Source organism: Tympanuchus pallidicinctus, unplaced genomic scaffold (assembly GCF_026119805.1).
Source record: "Tympanuchus pallidicinctus isolate F22 unplaced genomic scaffold, pur_lepc_1.0 scaffold26, whole genome shotgun sequence".
In the NCBI taxonomy this organism is placed as follows: Eukaryota; Metazoa; Chordata; class Aves; order Galliformes; family Phasianidae; genus Tympanuchus; species Tympanuchus pallidicinctus.
Window position 1 is genome coordinate 4,160,558 of NW_026294743.1, and position 27,427 is coordinate 4,187,984.

Here is a 27,427-nt window from a genome sequence, read left to right on the forward strand (position 1 = left end):
AATAATCTCTAGTTAACAAATAAAACAAGTGCTAATTAGATAGCTGTAAATGCAGTGTTGTGGGATTTTTGAGGTACTTTTCCTCACTTTGGTTGATGTGAGCTGTACACAGCCTTGTGCAGGCACAGAGCAGGGCAGGAGGGATCCCAGGAGGCCACCCACCCCAGGGTGCTGTGGCACTGGCCTCACACGTGTCGTTCTTGGGAGTTATTTTTCCAACACACTGCAGCCTCCAAGGATGAGGACTCTGCAGACTCTCCCTGTAATTTATTACAGTGCTTTGCCACCCTGAGAGTGATGAAGCTTTTCCTATTGTGTAACCTGAATCTCGCTTGCTGCAATTTAAACACATCATTGTGTCTCTTATCCCTGGGAGAGGTGAAAAACAGTTTGTTTCTTTTCTGCTTATGGAAACCTTTGTCTTGTATGAGGATTTTTATGACATCTCTCCTCTCGCCTTCTTTTCTCTCAACTAATCAATTACAGTCCTTCTCAGAATCTTCTCAACCCATCCAAACCAACATAGTTTTGCAATGGATGTGGTTGCACACAGCAGAACACAAAAAGCATCTTTTCTGCAGCTATGACTTAAATTATCAAAGCCGTTTTCCTAGCCTGTGTTTGAAACATCTTTCTTACTGCCTCTGTGTATGGGTCATTAATTCTGAACTCAACCGTAATGCCTTTACCTTCTCCTTTTTAAAATTTGAATCAGGCAGAAATGCAGTTGATCATTTTACGGTTTAGGATTTAGGCTGAAATACTATAGTTACACCCTCATCTTATTTTGTACAGATTCTTATTTTACCTGGATTTAGATGGTAAACTCATCAGGACGTTTATCAATCAGTAACTTCATGACACACTGGAACAGGTTGCCCAAGGAGGCTGTGGATGCCCCATCCCTGGAGGCATTCAAGGCCGGGCTGGATGTGGCTCTGGGCAGCCTGGTCTGCTGGTTGGTGAGCCTGTACCCAGCAGGGTGTTGAAACCAGATGATCATTGTGGTCCTTTTTTACCCAGGCCATTCCATGATTCTGTGATTTTTGAATTCCGCACAAAAATGTTTGCTTGTAGCTAATACAAACTCTCAAATTGAATAATCATACATCGTATAATGTGGTACAAATCTTAAAAAATGATTTTCAGTAGCATTCCATTTTTGTCATATAATCAAGATCCTTCTATTGTACATATTAAATCTAAAATTAATGGAGCCCTAATAATGTATTATTGGGAGGTGCCAAATGATCTGTCACGTGTTTAAATTACTCAGCATCGGTAGGATTTCTTTTATAATGTCGCTGTTGAAGCCAACTTTAAAAATGCTAAACTTCAGTCTGTGAAGTCTTGGAGGCATGAAAATTCCAAGCTTTTTTTGATTAATGAGCATTATGAAATGCTGTAATATGAGCCACAGCTTGACTGAAGCTTACAAAGGTTGAACTTAGAAACCAAAGAGGACTTTCTAGTCTACAGTAAAATGGCTTGATAGAAGCTACATTGTTGTTTTTTGTTTTTTTTTTAATCCAAAACAGGTTTTGTAATTCTTTCTTTTTCTTTTTTTTTTCAAGAACATAAATCTCAGGGTTTTTGTATTTGTATTTTGGCACAATGTGTTTCACATCCATGCAGTTAAGCATATGTATTTATAGATGTGAGTACACATTTGAAGAGAGCCAACTGCTATGAAGATTTGTGTTGTTTTCCATACAGCCGAAAAACAAGGCATGTACTTTCAATACTCTGCATGAAATCATGCAGTTTATGTAGATTAGGCTTTTGAATGTAAAATTGCACGTCCCTGTGTCATTGCACTTGGAGTCGTTGAAAATGCTTGCCTGATGGTGCATTGGATGTCTCCCTGCTGGAATAAAAAGCAGAGTCATGCAGGGCAGAAATGGGAATTCAGTGCATTGTGTTTTTATCTGGTCAGGCAAGCCTTGTTTTGAAGGAGGGTTGTGAACTGCAGTAGCATTAGTCAAGTGGTGGCTTAAACTTGAAGGATCACAATACTCCATTTGTGTTAATCATGTTGACATACAGGATCAGATGAGAAGTGACAAAGTTTCGTATCACAGCCAACTGATATAATTAGACAGGTCAAACTTCCAAGAACAGATCTGCCCTTTCCCATAGCTGTGTGAAGTCAGACCAAGTACAGCAAAGCGACAATTTGCCACAGAGGTTTTTGGTGTTTTTTTTTTCCACAAGGGAGTTGTCTCTTTTAGAAGCAGTGAGGACAGCATTGAAGAGAAAAGAATAAGATTCTGAGATTTCACATGGCTGTGGCTTTGAATTGCAAGAGTCATCAGGACTGAAGTCAGCTAGTGCACCAGACGGTGTGGGCTGCCACATGTTACTGTGAGCTATGGCTGCAAATCGATATAGAGGAAAGAGCACCTCAGTGTCTTCCATCAGGCTGACAGGCTGCGCGTACCTTGTTATGTGAGAGAGTCTGCGACAGGATACAGCTGCCAACCCATTCAGCTGAATGGGTACCACTTAAATATTTAAAATTATTTGGGTGCACTTAGTGAGCCTGGCTTTCTCGGAGATTGCATTTCTTGCTGGAGGCTTGTGTGTGCTGCTGAGCCCCTGCTCCAGGTAGCATGCTGGGCAGCTGTGACCTGTGCCCCCCCGCTGATACCTGGTGGCTTGGATGGCAAGCGGTGTGACTGGCTGTGACAGCCATCTCCAGCCTCTGCCTGCCTGTTCTCAAATGTGAAAGTTCAAACAGACTGAAATCTTTCAGGCTCTGCTAACTAAGATGTGGGACGCCTGTTACAGGCCTTGGGGAAATGAGAGCTTATATACATGTTATTTTAAAGCAAGTCTTAGCGTTCTTGGGAAAGTCTGTGTATATTGATCTTCATATTACAAAATAAAATACCATCAGTTTTGCTTAGGTTATTCATTGTTTTGAAAAGATTTTCCTACGTATCAGTGTAGTTTCTGAGGCTATGAATGTGGTAGGAAATTTTGCTCATTTTCTGCAGGAGCTGAGAACGAACTATCCCAAGCCACAGAGCACTGTTGATTGGTAATAGGTGCATTACATAAGCTAGTGGAGCACAAATATGTCAGCCCAAATATGCTGCCTGTGAATTAAAAGAAAAGGAGAAAGAAGCGAGAGAGGAACTTTTCTGCCTTATGCTGAGCATCAGCTGCTGTAATTGACCTCCTCACGAGTGGTTTTTAAATCCTAAGCCCCATTTTCCTGTGTTTTGTAACATTCATCCTTGATAACCACAATGTAACAGAATATGCTCACAAGAGAGAATACAGCTGTCAGGTTCATGCACTAAGTATCTCCGTGTTCCATCTCAGTGTCTGTCAGGCTAAGTTAGATAATAATTTTGAGTTCCTCTGCCTGGGTTATAAATATATATGGTTTTATATGTATATATAAATATATAAACCCATGCCCTGCAGCAGCCATGAGTCTCAGGTAGTTGCTTAGTGGTCTCTTCAGATGAAGCATGGGTTTAGGAACAATCCCTTCAGGGCTGGAATTGTGTAGGAGCTCACTCCATTGGGTAAATTAGAAAGAGCAGGGAAGTCAGGGACCATACTTTAAAAGGCATCATCCTGATATTTCCATGTAAATGAAGATATACATTTATTCATTTCACTTGTTTTCCTTATGTCTGTATCCTTAAAAATAATACCAGGCCCCAGTGGCTTAATCTTTCTGTAATATGTAATCAGATTTGTTTGCGGAACCATCAAGAAATTCACATGATTTCACCTGTAGTAGGTTTTGCTTACTTGACGGTGTTTAACATTTAAGTAATGTGTTTTGCTACTAATTTATTGTGTTTTTCCTAGTTGTCTAATCGTGTACATTTTCTTTTCCAAGGTCAATTGAGTAATACTTTGCACACATGCTTGACACGCTGCAGAAATCATTGTAAAGCCTTGTCTGCAGAGGATTTAGTCTGGCAGTCCTTGCACAAGTCACAAACCATACTATTTGAAAAGCTTGCACTTACTGAATTCAGGAAAAGCATCTGGTGTTAAGTGTTAAATTGTGCTGTTGTGGATTTGAATTAAAGTATCTTGTTTTTCGTTGCAGGCATCTTTTTCACAAGTCCTGTGTAGACCCCTGGCTGCTAGACCATCGTACCTGCCCTATGTGTAAAATGAATATTTTAAAAGCTCTAGGGATCCCGGTAAGCACTTCACAGGGGAGCTGTCTTGGGCAAAAAGGGAGCATCAGCCATGTGGGTGCATCCCCAGACCTATTCCTGTCTGCTCCCATCCTACTCTTCTGACCATGTTATTGATGTGTTAATTAATTTACTAAGGATAATAGAAGCTGGTCTGGGCCTCTCCTTCACCCCACTTATGTTACCATGGAACAGTCTTTATTGGGGTTAATGTGTTCACTTGCCCGGTTTGTGGAGCAGGGTATCATTTACTGGTGTTCAGGTGGATCTGTGTTCTTTCATATTGCTTTTATTTATGTTTCAAATCAGGGCTTGATTTATTTTTACAATCCCACACTGAGTTTAAATCTCAAAGCAGAAGATAAACAGTTAAAATTTTCCCTGATACACCAGTCGAGGACAGCTAGTGACTTTATCTAGGAAGGCCAATCTCTTTTCTGTCTGATTTCTCTTGAAGTTTATCTGTGGCAAGCTCTGTACTGCTAATTCCAATTAGGAAGATTTCTACCAGTAACTAAATATGTGGCAGACCACATGCCGTATAAGAAATGGTAGAGCTCTTTATTGTTTAGTACATTTCGATGTGGTTAGAATCAGTTAAAACAATTGATCTTTTTAGGTTGTATGTTTCCACTCAGTGCATATCCTGTCTGCCATACAGTTTCCTAACTGCAGTTACCAGAGATCAGGGGCTTATCCAGGAAGCAGTGAGTCATTTTCTTGCAGTGCGTGAGCCTTGCCATGTGTCAGTGAAGTTCAATACTGAATATGTTCAATACGTTAACAGGTGCTTTAGATACCCTCTCCAGTTGGTGACATGCCAATTGACAAATGAAAGAGTTATATAAAGTATAACACATAATAAGAACATATCAGGGAAGCTGATGTGGCCATGCCTCAGAAGATCCGTTTTGTGGACACAAGGGACAGGTTGTTGCAGAAAAAGCTTTATGGCATGTGATGAAGTTTGTTTTTACAGGAGGAGGCAAGTGTGTTAGTCAACCTAACATAATCCAAGCTAAAAATGCAGTGGAAGAATGACATAAAGCATTGTAGCTAGTGTAACTCATCGTTACAGTTGGGATAATTTTTCTTCTGTAAGTGTATATTATCTTTGAAATACTGAAAGATGATAGAACTGTTAAATATGTTTCAGACATAACAAAAGGATCGGTGCCATTCAGCATGGCTCTCTGCAGGTTTTAATACAGAATTTTTTCCCCAGTTCCATATCACAGTTCATAGACCTGCCAGTGAAATTACCCAGGATTTCGATATACCTAGCATAATTCCCATGGCTTTATTCCACATATGCGATAGCATGCAATTCCTGCTCTCAGGGCAGTCCATTCCTCTTGGTATTTTTGCTTCATTACCAATACGAACACAGACCTCCACCAAACTGCAGTGAGATGTTTCAGTCTTTCCAGAAAGTTCAGTACCTTCAGTGAGTATTCACATCCAGAAAGGACTCTCAGAGACCTCACTGACAGCTGCTGAAGGCCAAGCATGTCTGCAAATCAGGTTATCTGAGGCTGGATACATCAAGAGGAGGAAGACCATGCCTAGAGGCCGCATGTGAAAGTTTTGATTTTCATGAGTGGCTTTACTATACACAAACAGCTGTGTAGCAGCAGGTAAGGAGGTTGTGGATGCTCCATCCCTGGAGGCATACAAGGTCAGGCTGGATGTGGCTTTTGGGAATCTGGTCTGGTGATTGGTGATCCTGCCCATGACAGGGGGTCAAAGCGTGATGATCTTTATGGTCATTTTCAACCCAGGCCATTCTATGATTCTATGTTTCTGTGATTCTACAAACTTAATTGTCAGGAATAATTTAAAGCACCATTCAGTTCACAAGGCCTTTGTGTTACTTCTCACAACTCCCAGTCTTGTTCTTTCTACATTGTGTGGCAGAAGTGGGATCTGTTCTGTTTTCCTCAGTGAGGGCTTCCCACATGGAATTTTGTGGAAATTACTCTGCTGTTCTTGTAATTAAGGATACGGTTGTAATCCACATATACAGCCATGTCAAATGAAGATTTCAGTCAACTTCAGTACCAACCTCTGAACAGTAAAATCAGATGCTTGAATATTAATGTACCCATAGCAGAATTTGCTCAGAAGAATTTAGTTTTTTAATTTCAGTTAAAAGTTCCTTAGCTTGTTCTGTTATCAGTTGGTGCTCTTAGGTTTTCTCTGCCTTTTCTTTCTAAACTCTTAATCCTCTCCTGTGCCTACTTCTCCTCTGTGTAGCCCCTCCTGCCCAGTGTCACTGCTCAGCTCCCAGGGCCTTTCTCCAGCTGCTCACAAACTGTGCATCTTCACCCTTCTCCTTGTGGGTAGCAGCTGAGGGTGGGCCCAGGAGGACATTGCTCCTGTGTGGTGCTTTCTGCTGCCATGGGGAGCTTCCCATCACTGCAGAAAGCCTGCAGTCATCAGTCCCAAATAAGGCACCAGGCTCTATCAGCATTCATGAACTGATTTTTTTCAGAGGCTCATGATTTATCTAGATGTCAGTAGGCTGTTGTTGGAGAAGACATTTCCCAGGAAGAAGCTGTAAAGCTCTAGGGCTTCTCAGCGAGAGGTGGCAAACGTTTCTGTAGAGCGGATAAAGCAAAATGCCATTCCCTAACCATGTTCTTGAGTCTTGCTGAGCCTTCTTAGCTGAAATTTCCACGCAGAGAAAAGAAGCCTTAGGCAAGCAGCAGGCTCTGTTGGGAGGCTTGAGCATAAATGGCCCAAATCCTTTGCAGGCTTGTACAATGGGAGGAATGAGAAAATCTTACCGTAGGCAGGCTTGTTACCATTTTTTCCTGCCAACTGTGTGTTTGTCCTATGGTGGTTGTTAAAGAGCTGGCTTGTGCAACTTGGGATTGATCGTGCTTCATTTAGCAGGGAGACCCAGGATTTTCCAGAAAATGATAAGTTAAAAAAAAAAAAAATTCAATTTAGTTCACATCTAAACTCTCTGTTTAGTTTGTATCAAAGGCTTCAGATCGTCTGCCCTAAAACCAGGTTCTTCAGCTGCAGTGAAGCACCAGAGTGACTGTGCTGATTTTCACAGTAGCTGAGCACTCAAACATCCCAGCTTTTCACTGCAGCTCAGGAGGATAATTAACTAAATATCTATCAGCAAACATTTGGTGTAACCTTTTCTACTATCTCTGCTGGCGTAGCCAACTCACAGGCTTTGCTTCTTCTGGCTGTAGTATTTTAAGTAAATAATCAGTGGAAGTGTCTTTCAGTTTCGAAGACCTACGCTGCTTTTGGGGTGATTGTACCACATAGAATAGTTTCCCTCTGCTTCTCCTTCCTTTCTGCAAATATCTGCTGGATATGCAGACAGTTGCATTTTGGCAGTGGATTGGATGACTTGAAGCTATTCGCTAAGATCCTTAGCCAAGAGCTCAGAAGTCAATACAAAGCCTTCCCTTGACTGTAGTGGAATTGTGCCCTCAAAGCACTTACAAGCAGGTAATGAGTGAAACCAATATAATTAAACTTAGAAAATGTATCTGGGTCACTCTAACAGCAAAACCCAGAATATATTTTTTTCTATCAGTGTTTTGTACCATTGATTTTATAGTATGCCGCTTAATCGGGGGTGTTTTTTCCAACCAGAATCATTTGGGAGTAAAGGGATTAATTATATTGAGAAGCATTATTTTAGATTCTTTAATGTTTGGTTTGGCTTTCAATTATAATCCCCTGTTTTTAAGGGTTTAAAAGTTGGCGATAAAACCCCATTCTAGGAATAGCTGGAATCAGAGCAAAGGATAGACAACCAATCCCTTGAAAAAAATTAGAAATCATTTTTCTTGCAGTAGAAAAATAAAACAGTTCTTTTTTCTTTAAGGTACGTTGCCCTCAAAGCCAAATCTCATTTAAAAATGAAATTCTGAAGACGTTTGTTTCAACAGCTAAGAGTGATAGATCTAATGAACGTTTCAGATAAATAACTGGTATTTCACTTAGGAAAGTACAGGTTCCGTGGGTTCCATTAAAGCTAGGTATATCCAAACATGCCTTTATCCCCAGCTGCAAGGAGCTCTCCCTGCCTGTGGATTAGGCTGGAGCCTGACTATGGCAATTCTAATTTTTATCCCAAATTTCAGCTTGTGGATATCAATCATCTGGGGGTTATGTAAAATTCCTGTCTTTTTCATCAGGAGCATTTGTGAAAAATAGTCTTGAGGGGCCCAACAATCAGACAGGGAATGTATGGGAGGGGAGAAAACATGCTAAGTTCCTGGTTCTGAAAAATAAAAACAAAAAACAATCCAGCATATGGTAACCTTGTGCGTTCAAAGGGATTACTCTTGTGCTTAAAGCTAAGCCTCTGTTTATGTTTTTGCTGTATATGTTGCTTAGTTTCTAGATGCCTGATGTTGGAGGCAGGCAGGTAGTGAGATTTTCAGAAATGCCTTCATGCAGGCATGTCCAACCTGTGGCTGCACCCTGCCCCACATCCATCAACATCCCATTCTGTGTTTTCGCCGTGCAATAGCTGGCAGCAGAGGGGCCCTCTGCCTCAATGGCATCTGACATGGAAGTGGGTATGAAGAAAACGTGTGTTAATTCCTCCTTGTGGAAAAAATGGCACCCATCGACATTCATTGATACTTGCTGAATGCTTCTGGAGACCTAACAATGGGTGTGAGCAGAGTGAGGTGGTGGGTGGTGCGTTTCAGCAGTGGCAGCACCTCTGCTGGTGCAGATTTTGGTGAGCGTGGCGCGCAGTCTCTTGTTCATCACTGGCAGCAATGCATAGCTAATGGTAGTGGCTGTGTTGAAAAAGTGTTATGTACCTGAGGATATCCTCTATTAATGTTCTTGTGTTCTTTGTATCTGCTGTCCTTTCCATGGAAATAAATAGGAGGCATTACTTTCAGGCTGATCTATGTATATGCTGCCCAAGACAGTTTCTCTTTCCTCAAAGTGTCCCAGGCAAGCCAAAAGTTTGGACACACGTGCCTTAGCATGTGAGATACCTGAGCATAGCAGAAAATCAAGTTCACAGAGCAGAGTTCATCTCCTCTGACTTGAGCCCTCCAAATACAGAATTTTCAGTCTAGCGGTTTAAACCCCCTCTGTGTGTAGTGGTAATCAGTAGGAAGGTAGAGTGGGCCGTTCACACCACTTGCCATTGAGGGGAAGAAATCACGTGGCAAAATTACCTTCAGGTCATTCAGGTTACAGTAAGCCTAAATGACTAATCCAGATTATCTGTCTGATTCCTGGGCAATAAACATAAATGGGAGCAACTTAACTTCACACGTTTCCTAACTGAGCAAGGTATCTACATAACAGTAGCTCAACCTTGCGATGCTCCTTTGTCAATTTAAAGGTTTTGTACCCTAACATACAGTACCTTCATTTCTGAATTAACCTTTCGTTTGTTTGTTTTTGCAGTATATCAGAACTTCAAACCCAATTCTTGCAATAGTTATGCCAAAATGTTTTCTCTGTGCCTTGGGGAGAACTAAATCTTCCTGAGTGGGCTAGTGGCACAAGAATGTGTTTCAGAAGGCTCTTTCCCTCTGTGTTTTTCACCACTGTAAATGGAGAACTCCATAGTAGTTGCTGATATATGAATGGGAGCATCTGATCTTGATTGGGTTGGCATAAAGAAATCAAGGGTAGAAATTAGTCTTACTGCTTTAAGTCCTCAGCTTGGATGCAGTCTTCTTACTGGACAAACAATTCTTCCTGCCTCTTGGTGCTCACTTGAAATCTCAGTGTTCTTCCTGAATAGGTACTCTCATGCCAAGGATGCAGTGCAAAAGCTGCACAATGCATTGCTTCCTTGTTAGCTCAGTGAAAATTTAAACACCTGGCTTGAAGAGCTTGGCTCATTCTGTATGAATAGTCATGTTCATATAAAACTGCAAAAGAGAAGAAATTACGCAGGTCTGGATTCCATCCCTGGTGTTTGAATCACAAACCAAGGAAGAATCTGGACTGAGTTTTCAGTTTTCCAATATTGTTTGTTTGTTTGTTTTCTCATCATTCTATTTATGTGGAAAATGTAGCATTAGCAAAGGGGACAATCTTGTGATTTTAAAATAGGTGTCTTATCAGCAGCTTTGGCTTCTATTTTTTGCACCTCACATGTAAATTTGCCCACAGGCAATTCCCATGAATTCCTATTCCTGGAAGCTCCGATATCTGCTCTATAAAATGTATATTTAGGGAAACAGTGATCATCTCCCTTCAGCTACTGTCTGTTTACATTTATAATCTGACTCAGCAGTCTGCCTGTGTTGAGAGACCGTATCAATAAGTGCACTACTTTTTCAATTTACATGTTCCCAAAAACCTCTCAGTACAAATAATGGTAGAGGCCGTGATTGGGAGTTTGGCAGTGGATATTTTTAATGCGTGCTTTGGGTCTCTCTTGCAACAGATTGTATCAAGCTTGCCAACTGTGCATGTTCATTCATCATATGTTGCCATTTTCAGTTCTTGTTTGTAAGCACTTCCATGGGAATCGAGAAAGTGGCAGTAGGAGCAGTGGGCCTAAGAAAAAGTGAAAAAGTGAGAGCAGGTGTATTAAATGTTTTTGTAAAGTAAAAGCTCGATTTTCTTCTTTCCTTTCCCATTAGCCCAACGCAGATTGTATGGACGATATACCTCCAGACTTGGAAGCCTCCATAGGAGGACCACCAACCAACCAGATAACAGGAGCCAGCGATATTACAGTGAACGAGAGCTCTGTAGCCCTGGATCCCCCGGTGCGGACTGTGGGAGTACTACAAGTAATCCAAGACGTAGACTCCTTTCCCCAGGCTGGGGAGGGTAACTTCACAACAAGCAGTAAGTTCCTCTTTGTGGCAGAATTTGCACGGGGAGAAATGGTTAGAAACTTGAATCGCAGACCAATATTTAATGGGGGAAAAGTGGCCTGTGAGGGCTTTTATAGTGGAGCAGTGGCCTTACGTTAAGCCCAGAGGAACTCCACAAGGTAAGTAGTTAAAGATATCGTGTCGTTCTGCTGCACTGCAAGCACTGTGTGTAGTGTTTGCCTGTGTGCAAATTCTGTGTGCCCCTGGTCTAGCAAAAAAGGAAGTTGAGTTCTGATTTTTGTCTTTCCTTTCATCTTCTTATGTCAACTGGAGCTCATCAGCTTCTTTATTCACTTTTGGTTTTCTCACTTTATAACGTTTGATGGTCAGAGTTCCTGCACTTGAAAATTTGAGCATAGTGAAATAACACTGCCAAGTTTTACTAAAAAGGAGAAATTTGAATATTTTCAGTGGTTAGTTTTCACTTGTTCAAGGGCTGCCATTTCATCTACTAACTCTCCAAATGTCTGCACTTTGTTCCTAAAAATGATGTTCCTTGTTGATAGTCTACTGACAGTTTAAGAAGAACATTTGTCAGCTGCTTTGGTTGAGCATTGTAGTAGACTCAAATTCTTTCTATTAGGTAAAATAGCAAATCAATATATCTGTTTGATACATAATACTAATACTGTTGTATTAGTATTCTATGACTCTATTTACAATATTGTAAAAAATCATCAGATATACTTGAAGGGAATAAGAAGAATATGAAAATACAGTTTTGTGTATGGAGCTAGCATGGGTCCTGGGAAAAAAAAAAAAAAAAAGTGTTTTTACATATTAGTCTGGGCCTGAGTCAAGCAATAGTATGATGTGTGAACGATAGAAGAGACATGAGGGGACTCATATCACAACCAGTGTGATGGCAGTGAAACACTTGTGACCTTAGCTATAAGTGACCCAAAAATGGGTTTTTAATTTTTCTCCCTGTTGGTTAGATACTTGTTTCAGTTTTGGTCCTTTTACAGTCAAAGTTCAGGATCCAACAAGGTCATTGACACAGCTGTGATTTTCTTAAGCCTTTTCGGATGCTGGCAAGGGCTGTTCAAAATGAGGTGTTATTTTGTTCCTTCCAGTAATTGTTTTCAAAAACATTATAGGCTGATTTAAACTATGAAGGAGGGGTTTTACATCACAGTATCTCAATACTACCAAAGACTGGGCTACATTCTGGTTTCAGCTGTACCCCTGGTATGTTCCTGTAGCAGCAGCTCCCCTAGCAGGTAATACCCTTTTCTCACTGTTCTTTACAAGGCCTGGTACTGATGTAGGAAAGAAGGGACCAGACCAATAGCTGCATGGCCCACACTGATTAAAAACAGCAGTCTGGTGTAAAACCCAGCACATGGGGTGATTCATGCTTTTCATCCCAGGATCTTGGCACACTGAGTAGCAGTTCTGCTGGTTTGCCATCAGTGGTTCCAGTGTCGAGGCAGCCAGGGAGCACAAGAGCTCAGTACTGCTCCAGCCTCTCTCTTCTCCTTCCTTCTGGTTTGTTGCCAGAGTCTGTAGAAGGATAGTGTCAGTGTAAACACATTTGTTCTTAGTTTTCCAAGTTGCCAGCTAAATAACTGATTGAAAAACTTGCTTTGATCCAGAGGAACAAAATAGGAATGCGGAGATGCTTAATTTTGCCTTCATGTCCTCCCTTTTTCCCATAAGCTTTGATGTCACTGGACAGTAGTCATTTATCACTAAGCAATCCTAAGGGCTAATAGCAGAGTCCATGGGCAAGGAGCTTGCAGCAAAGCCAGTACTGTGTCCAGGCACACAGCTGGCAGCAAACCATGGAGCTCACTCAACTATCTTTAATATGTAGCCAGGAATTTTCATCTGGATTTCTCATGTCATGGAGTACAGTACTTGCATACTAGTCAGTTGTAGGTGAGCAAGTTTACGTGCTGTCATTGCCACATCGCAAGCAGTGCAATCTGCAGATTTCCCAGAAACAGCCATTTGGTCTCTTTTTGTAGTGAATCTCCCAGTAAAGAAGAGGTCTTCAGTTGAAAGCTAGAAGCTGATTCCAGCAGTGATGGGAATTTGTCCTTCTGACTTGCATATGTGGCTTTGTTGGTGCTCAGGCACTCTTAGGTAGAGCCTAACATCACAGGCAGACAAAAGGGAACATTTTGGACCGCTATATAGTTGTGGTGTGAGAGCAAATGCTAACTAAATCAGAGGGCAACTTTAGGCTAAATAACTGGGTCACAGCTGTCATATAGTTGGGGCTTTGTAAATGTTGTGTCAGTTTATTGTATTCAGGCATTATATTTCTCATTTCCAGAATCCTCAGAGTTACACAACTTCTGAGCTCGCTGCATGTGCCCTTTCTGTGACCTGTCCAGCCTGGGAATTTATAAGTGCTGACACTGATTGCTCCTAGGAATCTTTGCTGCAGTTACTAGATTATGGCCTCTTTATATAGCACTGATGATGGGAACGCACTGCAAGGCTGAATTTGTGCAAGAAGTTTTTCTTCCTCTTGTTGCTGAATCTCTGTAGACTGTCTCCAGTGCAGTCTTGATGTGACACCCTTGTGCCCAGCAGCATAAGCACCCATTCTTGCATCCTTTTGTTTTCCTGGCAGAACTCAGTAGTCCAGGAGGTAATGGACTTGCTGCCTAGTTTCCATTCATTTCTGCAGTACTTTTGCTTAATTGTCATTGCATCCCTTTGGCTTGTTGATTAATAATTCTGGTATTGTTTTCTTGGTTTGGGTTTAATTTTCCTTTCTGTGTTTCCAGTGAGCATTCAGAGCCAGAAGAGCTCCCACTGTGTGTCTGGAGGGGGGATATTTCCAGAGTACTGTTCACATTGGGTGAAATTCTGTCTCCATTGAAATCTGGTGGCAAAGCTCCCACCTTCTTCACTGAGGCTAGTTTTTCATTTTTGGAACTCAGCCAGTGCTTTCCTTTTCATTTCTCTGTGTGCGCTCAGCAGACATTTCTTTCCCTCTTTTTTTTTCTCCCCAGTGTTCTAGAACAGATAATGTCTTCTGAAGGAATTTTGGCAACGAGGTGTGCTATGAACATCTGGTTGGTCTTCATCTGGAGGCCTGTCCGTAGCGAGTCCCTTGCTAAACTCCTGCGTAGTAGCACTGAACACTAAAATACGGACCAGCAATTTCTGTCTGATGGCTTCTACCAACATCCAAGCCTTCAAAAAGTTTTTTAGAAATGTCTACAGACCAAATACTGTTCACTGTTTAGTCTTAGTATTTAGTCTTTAGTCTCTTTGCTCTTTTTGCTGGGATTTTGTGCAGGATCTTGGGATGACATCTTGAAATGTGGAATTTCTGTTATCAGTTGCTGAAAATGGGGGGATGGAAAAAATTTAAAACTGGAATGGGGTGGGAAAGGAGGAGGACAGAAAAAGTGTATGAAATGCATAAAACCTCATCTCAGCTGAGTTTTCTGTTTTGACCTAATAGCACAAGTCCTAATAGCAGCGGAGAGCTGCAAAAATCAGCAGAAGGCTGGAGCACCTCTCCTTTGAGGACAGGCTTAGAGAGCTGGGTTTGTTTAGCCTGGTAAAGAGAAGGCTCTGGGGAGAGCTTACTGCGGCCTTCCAGTAGCTGAAGAGGGTCTACAAGAAATATAGGGATAGACTCTTCAGCAGGGTGTGTAGTGCAGGGACACTGAAGGTGATGAGAAAGCAGCATCTAGATATTTTGAGAGTTGTACATCTGACACTTGAAGGAGGAAAACTAAATATTCTTTTTTTTTTCATCTTTTATAGTATCCATGGTCATTTGCTAATTACTGTAGTAGATAATATGCACTGCCTTAGTTTTTGCTTTATGTTGGTATTTTTTTTTAATTTAGAGAAGCTGTTATGTTCTCTTCAGTGTCATGTTCTATCATACTATGTAAGACCTCAGAAATCACACCTACACTGTCTCTGCAGTTGGAGGAATATTCATAGATAGCTCTACTGCAAACACGGGGGGAATTTAATAGAAAAAGCACAATTTCTCCCCAGTGGAAGCCTGTTGCCTGCAAAGTCCACTGAGTTTGGCAGGCTGTATGGCTGTGTGTGCGGTCTAGGGAATAGCAGTAGTTCCTTTTCTACCTCCCTTTTTGTTCCTTCCATGAAACCCTGACAGCATAAAGCTCATCATGACTGTTAGGACACCTTCAAGTCTCTTTGATAGCTTTTCATTAAATCTATTAATATAACTTCTCAAGTAATTATTTTGATCTGTGTATATCTAAAATGTCTTTCTGAAGAATAATCAGGCTTTGGAAGAGGATGAAAGCGCATGGTAAGAATCTGATCTGCTGTTGTCTTGCAACCACTTGACTGTTCTTCGTTGCTATTATTAGAGGTTTTTTTAAGCAGATGTAAGGGGGGTGGAAAAGGTGGAAAAATTCCCTAGCCACTAGTTAATACCGAAAGTTATTAACACTTGCATTAGCGCTTACCACAGTCCTTGAGACAGAATACTGATGGGACCTAGTTAAAGGCTGAGCAGATTGGGCCCCGTGTGCCTGGAGTATGACATAAGTCCTGGTGGCTCTATTAAAAGCTTGTGCGGATGTTGCGCTAAATAGTTACCATGGACTGAAAATTCCAGTGAGCTGAGGTCCTAGATATGTTTTGAGACTCATACCACTGCCAACATAGCATTGGTGCTTTGGAAGGCCAGTGGTGGTTTGAAAGGGTCACCAAGTTAGGCTTAAATGGCACTAAAAACGTGCCCTGGATTGTTACAAATACCTCAGAAACTCATGCCAGGCTATGTGCGTGAATAGTGAAGTTTTCCAGTTACAAAACTGCTTTTCCATATGTTGAGATGTGAAATGCAGAGTCTTTCAGTAGAGCAAACAGCAGAAAGAGTTCAAAGAATGCTATGAAACAAGGAACAAATTTTAAATCTGGTGGATTTTTTTTTTGTTTGATTTCACATCTGTTAGGTACATTGGCATTCTGTGTAGAGCTAAAATGAAACTCTTGGTTCCCAAATTGCTCTTCTTCCCCACAGGCACACTAAGCTGTCCCTGTGGCACAATCAGATCAAGGTGCAGGGTAGGTACATACAGTTGTGCCCCCATCTGTGCAACTCAGGCTTGTGCTTCCCTCCTGCAGAAACCAAGGGCAAGTGGCAGAGGAAGGACCTGGCCCAGACTTTGATTCTGAAAGAGCCTGACAGTCTTTACTAACAGTTGAAATATAATTGTAAGAAAAATCAACATCTCATCAGGTCTGTGAAATGCTGGGGTAACATGTTTTTAAACTGTTGCAATAACAGTTCTGTGGCATCCCTGCAGCCAAGGTTGGGGAGGCTGGGGAGAAAATACTCTTCTTCAGTATGTCTGTCTCTTTGTGCCAATGCTGTGGCAGTTAACATCTTGCCTCTCTGTCACAGATTACTTATTCCTGCCTCCGTGTTGCCCTTCTGTTAAGCAGCTACCTTGTGAGCCCAATCCAGAAGCCAGCTGATTTTTTTTCTGGTTTTTTGGTTTTGTTTTTTTTCCATCTGGATCAGTTCCTTCATGCAGAAGTAGTTGTGCCAGTAAACAGCAAGAAAGAATTAGGGAAAGCAAGAGAAAAGTGGGCCATATAAGCCAGTTTTCTCAACACTATTGCCAAAAGCAAGTGCACTATCTCAGAAGTACAGAGAGACCCTGTGCAGCTGTCTGTTTTGTCCAGAAATCAGAATAAACAAATAGGCAAAGTAAGCATGATGTTTCAATTGTATACAGGCTGCTGAACATGAAAGACATCAGAGATTTATCATGTTGTGATGAAACTCAGAAAGGAAAACTGCCATTGTAAAAGCTGTGATGGCATGTGGAATTGTCTCCAGAAATATCACTTCCAGTTGCTCTGGCTGTGTGTTAAATGTGAACAGGGGAAAAGGGGATCTGAGGGCTGGGATCAGGCTCAACATAGCTTATATCTTTATTTATACTTCACCATCTCAAACATGTAGCTAGATAAAGCATTGAACGACAGTATGTGTAAAGCAAATCATGTAGAGTGAAATGCAAATCTGAGCTGTAGTCAGAGACCAGGTCACTTAATACTAAATGTTCTCTTTAAGACTGGTTCAGCATCGTGCATGCAGTCTGCTTGATTGTTTAGGATTCAGTCTCACATCTCTAATGTCTGTGGAGTTTTTACACAAAAGCCTCCACTGAAATCTTCAGGAAGTGCTGTTTAAGATGCAGTGTGCTGCAGATACTCTCAATCTTTTTCTGACCATTTCAGGATCAAAGACAAATAGGATATGGGATGAACGAGCTTGAATCAGCATCTGAAAGTGAGAGTTAAGGAATCAGACTAAGGAGCAGGCAGGCAGACAGAGAGGTCCCTTTGGGAGGGTGAAAACTTGAGGCTGAGCTACTGGAGGTGCTCATAGAAAGGAGTGCAGTATTTGCTGTGGTCATCACTGATTCTGCTTGCATGTTCTCTTGTTCTGGTTGCATTGCTTCCTGATGGAGTGTACGTTTTCTTCAGTGCTCCCAGTGTCTTAAGAAGTTGGAAGCTGACTCAAATGAAGAAGTAAGCCAGGCAAGAGCTCTACTGATGTGCTTTTTTCAGTCGTTGGTATTTTCTCCTTATTCCTCTAGGCTTGTCTGTGAACAAGTGCCAAGGGCAGTATCCTGAGGAGCATATTCAGGATGTACTCAGTGTGGTGCACAATGACATCAGGGCTGCATTAATGGGCTCCCAAAGTGGCCAGGGAACGTATGATGGAATATCCTTGCAACTCATCCTGTTTATTATGACTATCTTTTACAAGTGCCAATACTTTTGACTGTTCTTTTCCTGTTTAACTCATTTCTGAGGCACTTGAGGAGCAGGCAAGAACATATGCTCTGTTCTGGCAATAATTAAACCTTATGGTAACGCACAAATTAATGTGCAAAACAACTCACCTGGAAATCTCCGTGGTGAATTTCTGCTGTGTTTGCCACTGTCTAGACAGCCTCCAAGTATGATGTCCTGTACATATGACTACCCTTGCTTCAGGTTTTGCTTTGTGAGGGGGATATTGAAGATGAGACGTTACTGAACTTTATTACTTTATAATTGCTGTTGAAATGGTGATGGCACCAGTAAATGGTCTTTCTATGCATGAACAGCTCTTTGTCTGCAGGGCCAAAGTAGTCTCAGAGTAGAAGTTTTTAGAAAAATGCCTCTGCAAACTGCTGTGGGAGATGGAATGTGTACTCCCAGGTGCTGAGCAGCCTGCAGCCCGAAGACATCCCATAAAGGAAATAATTTTGAAGAAAAGCTGTGATAAAAAGAGTTTATTTCTAGTTGTTCACACTCAAAAGTGCTTTGTTAAAATGCTGTAATGGCTGTGTATTCTACAGGGTGGAAACAATTTCATTTATTTGCAGTAATTCTTTCTTCCTTTCTCTGTTATGATTGAAACAAGCAAGTCAACTTTACTTTTAAAAACAGAAAATATAACTGAAAATATAAGTTTACATTCACCTTCTAAAAGCCCTCCTAAGTAATGTAACAGTATTTTAACTTAAGTATTCAAACAAAACCAAAAAATCTCCCAAGGCCTAAATATTTTTTGGGAACCATCATTCTCAATGAGAAGTGTCGACATAGAAGACTTTGAATGGAAAAGCAAGGGCAGAAGGGTTAAAAGTGAACTTAATGTCATGAAATGTTGACTCCGACTTTGCAATGAAGTTTCCAAGAATAATAATGAAGAGTTGACGCAAAGGTATTTTCATTTTTCTGAGGTTTTGTGGTTGGCTTCCAGGCATTGATATTTTATTTTTCCCAAGTACCTACCAGTACTCATCTCTTCTGCCTCTCTGAAGAGCATAAATACCTGCAATTCAAAAGAAGGTGGAATAGAAGTATGCATTCACCAGTGAGATTGAAATAGACAATCTTTTAATGCAGAGGACAGTATTTAAAATTTACTCTGTTCCAGTATGAAGTTGTATTTGCTGAGTGTTAGAGTGGTCTTGATGATGGTGATGGTGTCCTAATGACCTAAAGACCATATTTTCCTGTAAAATTCCAGCTGCGATTTTTTAAACATCAGATGGCCTTACCCTTCCATTATCAAGAAGAAACTCCAGAAACTGGTATCTCTATCTTGGCCTTTTTCATTTTCTCATGAGCATGTCAGCAAAAATCTATGGTGAGACAATAGCTTGGAGGGGTTTTTCTGATGCCAGAAGCTGCTCACTTGAAACTAGGCTGTAACTGTAAGCTTATTCAAAGGGAAACACAAAATTGGCCCTAGGTTTATGTAAACTAAGCTTGGCTTCTTACTGATGTTCCTTCTAGGTTTCCTACCAGCCAGCCGAATGCCTTTGAGTGCAGTTGGCCAATGGGAAGGCCCTGACCTGAGTGCCTCACAACCTGAGTGTTCTGACCGACATGTCTGGCTTTTGTGGCCTTTAGGTGACAAAGTTGTGGTAGTCTTGCTGTTGATTGTCATGGTTGCCTCTCTCTAGGCTTTGTGTGTCACATCTTGCATTTTGTAAGCAGGTAAGTGCAGCTAGCTTTGTTAATCGTGTTAACTGAGAGCTGGGAAAGCAAGAGATGCTAGTTAAATGAAGAGCAAAAATATGCTGGCATCCTTGCTTCAGGGCGATGAGACAAAATAGTTGGCAACGCATCTCAGGAAGACAGATCAAGTTAAGCTTGTGCCATATTCTTGTTTATAGAGGTTCATTTTGGTAAGGAAAGGGAGACAAGTAGAAGGGAGGGAGGAGATTGATTCAATTAAATAGAAATCTTTGACTTTGTTTATGTAAATGCTGACTTCTTCTTAAAATAAGCCATCTTTATAGATATATCATCATACAAGATTCAAACATAGCAGACCTGGCCTGACAGATGAAAGATTTATTTTTTAATAGGAAAAAAACCAAACCTGTTCAAATGCTGCAGCATTTTCAAAGAAACTGTTGACTTTTTTCCTTTATGAATGCTTCTCTCAATTATTGTTCTGTACTTACATTTTCATAAGGAGGATTCCATCTGTGGCCAGGATCACATGCAGTGTTCAGTCAGAGCAGAGATGGCCACAACTGTAGGCAGAAAATCTTACCGATAGCAAACTATTGAGTAGGCTGCAGGAAAGATCAGAGGTGGAATGATTTCTGTTCAAAAACTGTACAATTACACCAGAATGTAAAATGTGTAGCAAGGTTTGATGGGTTTGTGAGGTTTAAGAGAGAGGTTTTAGCAGCTGAACTCATCTGTTATTGTAGGATGTTAAAAAAATAAATAAATAATAAAAAATAATTAATCTCTGTGGGTTGGTGTTGTATGAAGTGTTCTTTGGAAACCTCAGCATTATAGCTTTTAACTGATACCTGCCTGTGGTTCTGCGCTGACAAAGAGATGAACAAAGTGACTGGGGAGCTTGTACAGTGAGTGATACTAACTTCTAGCAAATCTGAAAGGGATTATATTGTGCAGCCCCTACAATAGCAGAGTATGTTCTACTACCCAGGATGTCCCCTCCAGACCACATCTCCTGAAGCTTCCTTTTTAAGTAAAATAAATACTCCACGTGTTTAAAAAAGAAATAAATACATATTACAAATTGTTGTTTTGAAGCATGAATTCTGCACTGCCTTTTGTTGCTATTATTGTTTAAAACAATGTTGTCTCTGAGACTCCATAAAAGATGAAAAATCTGAAATGCTTCACTCTTTTTTGCTTTACTTACTTTAAAGGAGACATTTGTGGTAGCTCCAGCAGTAGGTAGTGAGTCATCTTCAGTGTTCACTGTTCAGTGAAGGGCAGAGCTGTGCTCTCTGTGTGTGCATGAGTGAGGACAGGACTTATGTACCTATCAAGAATGCATGTGAACATAGTGCACTAGAAATGAAATTTAGACTGTTCTCAGAGTAAATTTCCTTATATAGAGGTTTTGTGATATTGAATATTAATGAAGGCTTTCTTGCAGAGTTTTTAAGTACTCCTAGAGGCCTCAGAAGTGTATGAAGGCTGCAAAAAGCTTGTGAGAAGGAGACTGTGAAATGGTAGACTGCTTACAGAGTCAATGAGATGCTCTACAATTGAGGCTCCATGATTCTGTCCATGATTCTGTGCTGCTTTTTTTTTTCCAAGAGATTTCTTCCACAGCTGAATTGCTCTTAAATCAATATTTGTGTTATGAACTACAGTAAGTAGATAAACAATGGCCTATAAAGAAATATGTAATTAAGCTGTCCGATTCAAATCAGATTGGGCCGTCCTGTGAAGCTCAGAAACTTCTTTTCATTGGCTATTTGTGCTGTTTCTGTGATGTATTCTCTTTTTTTTATAGACTCGTGAGAAGTGATCTTTAGCCTAAGCAGCATGCTTTGGCTGGATATCTCTGAGTGTTTTGGGGGCATTTATCTAACAGCTCTACTGGGGCGTGAGCATATGTTGGGAGAATAGAGTCAAACCCTGCAAGTGAACGTGGGGCTGGTGGAAGGCGGCATGCTGGTTTGTTGCAAGGCGTCAGAGGATAAGGCAGCAGCAGGGGAACTGTGACATACATTGTTACAGCCTCTGTGCCTGCCTGCTGTTTGTGGGCAGCCCTTGGGTAGCACAGAGGCTGCTGAGCCTTCTGTGGATGACCACTGAATGCCATCCTGATCTGCCCAGACTTGGCAGGAATAGCGGTCCCACAGCTGTGCCACGCTTTAGGCACTGGAGCTGTTGCTACAGCGGAGCCAGACCTGTTCTCAAACATGTTATTCTCTTGCATCATGAAGAAAGGAAAGCTGTTTTCTGCTGAAGGTTCATCTTTTAAAAGTTGTTTTGTTTGTGAGGGCTGCAAGAATGATGTAACCTCTGTGAGTGTGTTTTTTATTTTCTCTTTTGATTACATTACTGTGTGCATTTTTTCTATAGTTAATGAGAATGCATCCCTGTGTTAAGGGAATGAAATTTCAGCAAAGGATCATCATCACCAGTGTACAAGGTGGGATAGAAATGTCTAGTGACAAGCACACAAAATTCAAGCACTGGGCTGAAGAATTGACCCTCTGGAAATGTTCAGGGATCCCAGGTGGAGCCCACTGTTGGAAAGGAAGGTGGGACCATATGGGAGATAGGAGGAAAGAAGATGTGCATGTGCTTTACTTGAGTAATTCCACCACTGTTGTGCTTATCAGCCGTCTACTTGTGCTTGTTTTCTCATTAAATCCTCTAATATATGCACAGCCATTTTTGTGATTCCTTTGCACAGATTTGTTTGTTGTAACTGCTCTTGAAAGTTCAGTCTGTGATTCGTCAGTGTGATGGGTTGCTAGTGACCCAGGATTTTTTCAGAGCTTTTGTGGTTCATGCTGTTTAAAGAGGCAGAATTGAGATCGTGCACATGCTGCCATGACGAGCAAACAGCCAGGCTGGTGTGAGCTCATCCAACCCCCTCATTCAGGAATTAGCAGGAGTTTGCTTTAAAGCAAGCTGTTGTTTTCTCTTACAGTTGTGTGACTGCTTGTAGTTGAGGAAGCAGTTCATAGTGATTAAGCAAAAATGGGGTTTTTTTTGTTTGTCACAGCAGCCTACGTTTCACACCAAGTTCTCGGGATTAATTGCCCCCATGCAGATTTTCACTGGCTAGTTGCCACCTTTTACGTGAACTGAAGTAGGAGTGAGAAGCTTGTGACAGCCTTGAATAAACGCTGCAATAAACTGATCTAGCCAGGCTCTGCTGATCCTGTGTTGTCCCTGCCTTGTGGCTCCTTTGATGAGTGCCTCTTCCAGGCATTTAGACATACTTTTCCTGTTCCCCTGAGTGTCAGAGGTGGCTTTCCTAGGCTGGCCATGGCTCCAGGTGCCTGTGCAGGATCCTGCCATGTCAGGGCCATTTGGCACAGATCACAGTGCAGTGTCCCCCAGGCCTTGGTCCAGCAGGCCATTATGAGCCACAGTCAGCCCCAGCCACAGGCACAGCTGAGGTCAAGAAGGACCAACAAGGAAGACAGTTTTGTGCAGCTACTTCTGCTAAGGGGGTTCCCAAGGAGAAGCCACAATACACCAAGAAAAAGTTTTGCAAACCACTGGCCTTCTGCTTTAACACTGTGTCATGCTCGAGGTTACTAGGGTACATCTACGGTGTGACTGCAGTGAGGAATTTGGCGACTATGTCTCTAGATCACTCTGTGAAAAGATGTTTCTTCCTTCTGTTCCCTAAGAACAGAGCAGAACTGAAGTTTCTCTTACCATTAGATGCTTGTTCATTGAATCCAGTGCATTGTGCGTCTGAGTCAGCCTGTAATTTCCTTCTTCTTTCACGCTTGCAGGAAGCAAAGCACACTGCTGACAGGGATTTTTAAAATACAAATAAAAAGGTCAGTCACAATAGCAGTCACCAGGATAGCCCGTGGAAAGCGATACACCCACTTCGGCTGTGTGATTATACTTCTTGTATGTAAAAGTCTCTTTGTTATGACAGGCTGCCACTAGGCCATAAAGCATGTAACACATGCTGACATTACATACTTCTCACCTTGGCTACTGGAAAAATCTTTGCAGTATTCCTTACGCACCATTACCGTGACCATGCATAATTATTTTTAACTTTGTCACTTAATGCTGTTTGTTTTGTAACATCACCAAGGAGCCCTGGTCATTTAGCAGCTGCCAAGAAAACAAAAGCAGCCTCTGTGCCACACTTGGTGGCTCAGAGATTTAATGTCGTGGTGCAGCAGAGATAGATGTTGAATGCAGGGAGTGCCTTCCCTTCCTTCCTCTTCTTCTGCATGCTTCTTCATCATTTTTGAAAGGTCTTGGCAGTCTAGTGAAGTTCCAAGTGTTTGGAAAAGGGGAAGCATGACCCCCATTTTCAAGCAGGTAAAAAAAAAAAAAAGGAAGATCCAGGGAACTACAAGCTAGTCAGTCACATTTCTGTACCTCGCAAGATCATGGAGCAGATCCTCCTGAAGGCATATGGAAAATAAAGATGAGGTGGTTGGTGGTAACCAGTGTGGCTCCACCAAAGGTAAGTTATGCCTGACAAACTTGGTGGCCTTTTATGATGGAGTTACAGTGTCAGTGCATCAGAGGAAGAGCATCAGATGTTATCTACCTGGACTTGTGCAAAGTGTTTGATGCTGTCCTGCATGGCATCCTGTTCTCCAAATTGGAGAAAAGAGGATTTTATGGATGGACCGCTTGCTGGATAAGGAATTGGATGTTGCACTCAGAGAGTGGTGGTCGACAGCACAGTGTTCGAGTGGAAATCGGTGATAAGTTGTGTTCCTCAGGGATTGGTGTTGGGGCTGGTGTTATCTAACATCTTTGTAGGCAACATGGACAGTGGGATCAAGTGTACCCTCCGTAAGTTTGCAGATGACACCAAGCTGAGTGATGCAGTTGACACACTAGAAGGAAGGAATGCCATCTAAAGGGACCTGGACAGGCTTGAGAGGTAAGCCCATGCCAACCTCAAGTTCAGCAAGGCCAAGTATAAAGTCCTGTACCTGGGTTGAAGCAATTCCAAGCACAGGTACAAGATGGGCAGAGAATAGCTTGGGAGCAGCCCCAAAGAGAAGGATTTGGGACTGCTGGTGGATGAAAGATTCAACATGAGCTAGCAGTGTGCACTCATAGCCCAGAAGACCAAGTATATCCTGTGTTGCAACAAGAGAAGCGTGGCCAGCAGGTCGAGGGAGGTAATTCTGCCCCTCTACTCTGATCTTGTGAGTCACTACCTGGAGTACTGCACTCGGGCTCCCAACACAGGAAAGACACTGAACTGTTGGAGTGGGTCCGATGGAGAGCCACAAAGGTGATCAGAGGGCTGGAGCACCTCCCCTACAGGGACAGACTGAGAGAGCTGGTAACCTTCAGCCTGGAAAAAAAAAGGCTCCAGGGGGCCTTGTAGCAGCCTTCCAGTAGTTGAAGGGGGTCTACAGGAAAGCAGGCGAGGGACTTTTTATGAGGGTGAGTAGAAACAGGAAAAGGGGAAATGGCATTAGATTGGAAGAGGGTAGATTTAGACTAGATATTAGGAGGAAATTTCATACTTTGAGGCGCTGGAACAGATTGCTCAGGGAGGCTGTGGATGCCCCCTCCCTGGAAGCATTCGTGGCCAGGCTGGATGGGGCTGTGAGCAACCTGGGCTGGAGGGCAATGTCCCTGCCTATAGCTGGAAGGGTAGCACTGGATGATCTTTAAGATCCCTTCCAACCCAAACCATTCTGTGGTTCTCTCCTGAAGTTGGCTGCATTATTAGCCCCATGACTGAGCCAGCCTATTCAGTTGCTAATCTCGCAAACATTTTTTTAAAGTAAGTTTTCATGTATCTCTAAATTAACTTCCTGGCCAACCAGAGGAATGACAGGGCTAGATGACAGGAGGGCAAGCTAAGGCAGGGAGCTGGACCTCGTCACTTGGCTCTGTCATGCTGCTGCTACACCAGTCTCTGCTTGAGCTGAGTCAGAAAGCAGGTCTGTGTGCAGAAATTTCAGAGTAATAATAACAGTGAAAGACACCTGCATGTGTGTTCTAATGTTACTCTGGACTGCCCAGTGCTAGTGAGTTTGGTTCAGTCTGGGCCTAAGAGGTGTCTTGTAAGTTAATTTGGTGAAGGTTTGAATTAGACTTTTTGTTTGATGTTAAGTGGAAAATGTAATTTAATATTTCTTTGAACTTTTAGAGCAGTGTAGAAAATGGCAGGATGTTACCAAATGCAGCTAAAATCTTTCAGAAATAAAAATCTTTAAGTATTAATAATTTTACCAAAGGTCCTTAAAAATCAAAACTGTCATGTTGTTGCATTTCCATTTTTCTGTACTTCTGAAGCTTTTCTCTTTTCTGAGAGATGAAAATGAGATCTCATTTTCTGATTGTGAAACAACTGCATGAATAATTTCATGTCTTCCAAATAATAATCAGCTTCAACAGTCTGTACATTGTATGAAATGCATTCACGTTTACTTCTGAAACTTGCTGTGGGCACCAGAACATGCAATCCTGAGCAGAGGCACAGCCACAGCTGTATTTTTGCATGGGCAGTGGCTTCCCGGTGCTGCTGTCTCCTTCCAGACAGCAGGGGGGCTTTGAGGGGCCTTGCAAAAGGTTAAGAGTCTGGATATAAAGGAAACAGTGTTTTTTGTGGGGCCTAGCTGATATAAGGGAACAGTGGTCTGTGCAGACACCCTGGTGTAATGACTGCGTCAGCTGTTCAGATAGTTTTTCTGATTTGTATTTTTACTGAGTTTCCAAGAAGCAAGAGGAGACTAGTCATAGGGAGGGGAGAACATGATAATGCAGTAACTAAGCCACAGAAGGAGTTTCCTTGCTGGTCCCAGGGCAGGAACATGACCCGTAGGAGTATGGAGAATGAGAAAAGCATATTAAAAGCAAAAATTGTAGGGGTTTTTTTGTGTCATACTTGGCAGAAGTATGTTCATTGTATCAGGAAAAGGGCTGGCGGCTCCTGCTAAGGCAGCTGATGAAAAGTTCCCAGAATGTCAGCCAGCCTCTTACAGGCAGAAGACAAACATCCGACTCCTAAAATGATTATATCACATGCTGCGAATTTCAGGGACTTATCTTCCAACTGATGGACAAAATCCCATAGAGTATGTCCTTCTGTGTGTGTGTGTGTAAAATGAACAAAAATCAGTTTGCTTTTCCAGTGAATCAAGTCTCCAGGTCTCAATGCAATAACATCTGGTATATGTTCTTTCCCTTTTTCAGCTTTCTGCAGATGCGCTTACTTATCTGTTCCATGTGTTTTATGGTGGTATTTTCCACTTTCCCTACTGTTTATGAAAATGAGTTTCTTGATCTTGCTGAAACTTTGACAAGATGTCTTTTCAGATAACTGGCATCAAAGTTTATCGCTCAAGTACAATATGTTCTAAATCTAGGCTTTTGGAAATTTGATTGCGTTACTAATATTGCTGATAATATGTCCTTTCTTTTTTTTTTTTCCCTAAAATTTTTTGTTATATTATTGTTTTGGAATACTGGGATATCATTTGCAAAAGTTTTAAGTACTTACTGCTGTACCTGAAGGCAGCAGAAGATATGCCTAGAGCATACAGTGTGCAGGCTAATGCTACAGCTGAAAACTAAGGTTTAGGATGTTTTACCTGGGCACGCAGAGTTAGCAAATGCCTTGACCTGTTGTGTCTTTCCATCTCAGTAGCTTGTCTCCAGAATGATGTTACCCTTTGTGTTACAGAATATTTGAAGATGGGGAGCTACATCTTTGGTCATCCCTCATAAAAAGATGCTGTGTGTTCTCCCAAGATACATCTTCTAAAGAAAAATTGAGGGAAAAAGATTATTACCTTTTCTCTGAATAAGAAGCTAACACGAGTCGGCTTTGCAAAACTCTGCTCTTTGCACAGAACTCTGGTGTTCTGTATCAAGTTCAGAGCCACCTAGGATGTCTCTCAGCCACTTTGAGGTTGATCCAGTCAAAAAGATTTTTGGAGTTATTTCTTAAATGAA

The 27,427-nt window shown here is 41.7% G+C and overlaps 1 protein-coding gene across 1 annotated transcript in view; it reads left to right on the forward strand.

The window, feature by feature from the left end:
- RNF150 (ring finger protein 150) overlaps positions 1 to 27,427 on the forward strand; it is a 118,202-nt gene that overhangs the window by 78,884 nt on the left and 11,891 nt on the right. Inside the window, exons 5-6 of the mRNA XM_052690071.1 lie at positions 4,079 to 4,175; positions 10,781 to 10,991. Of these exons, the coding sequence (XP_052546031.1) occupies positions 4,079 to 4,175; positions 10,781 to 10,991 (308 nt within the window). The remainder of the gene's footprint in view (positions 1 to 4,078; positions 4,176 to 10,780; positions 10,992 to 27,427) is intronic.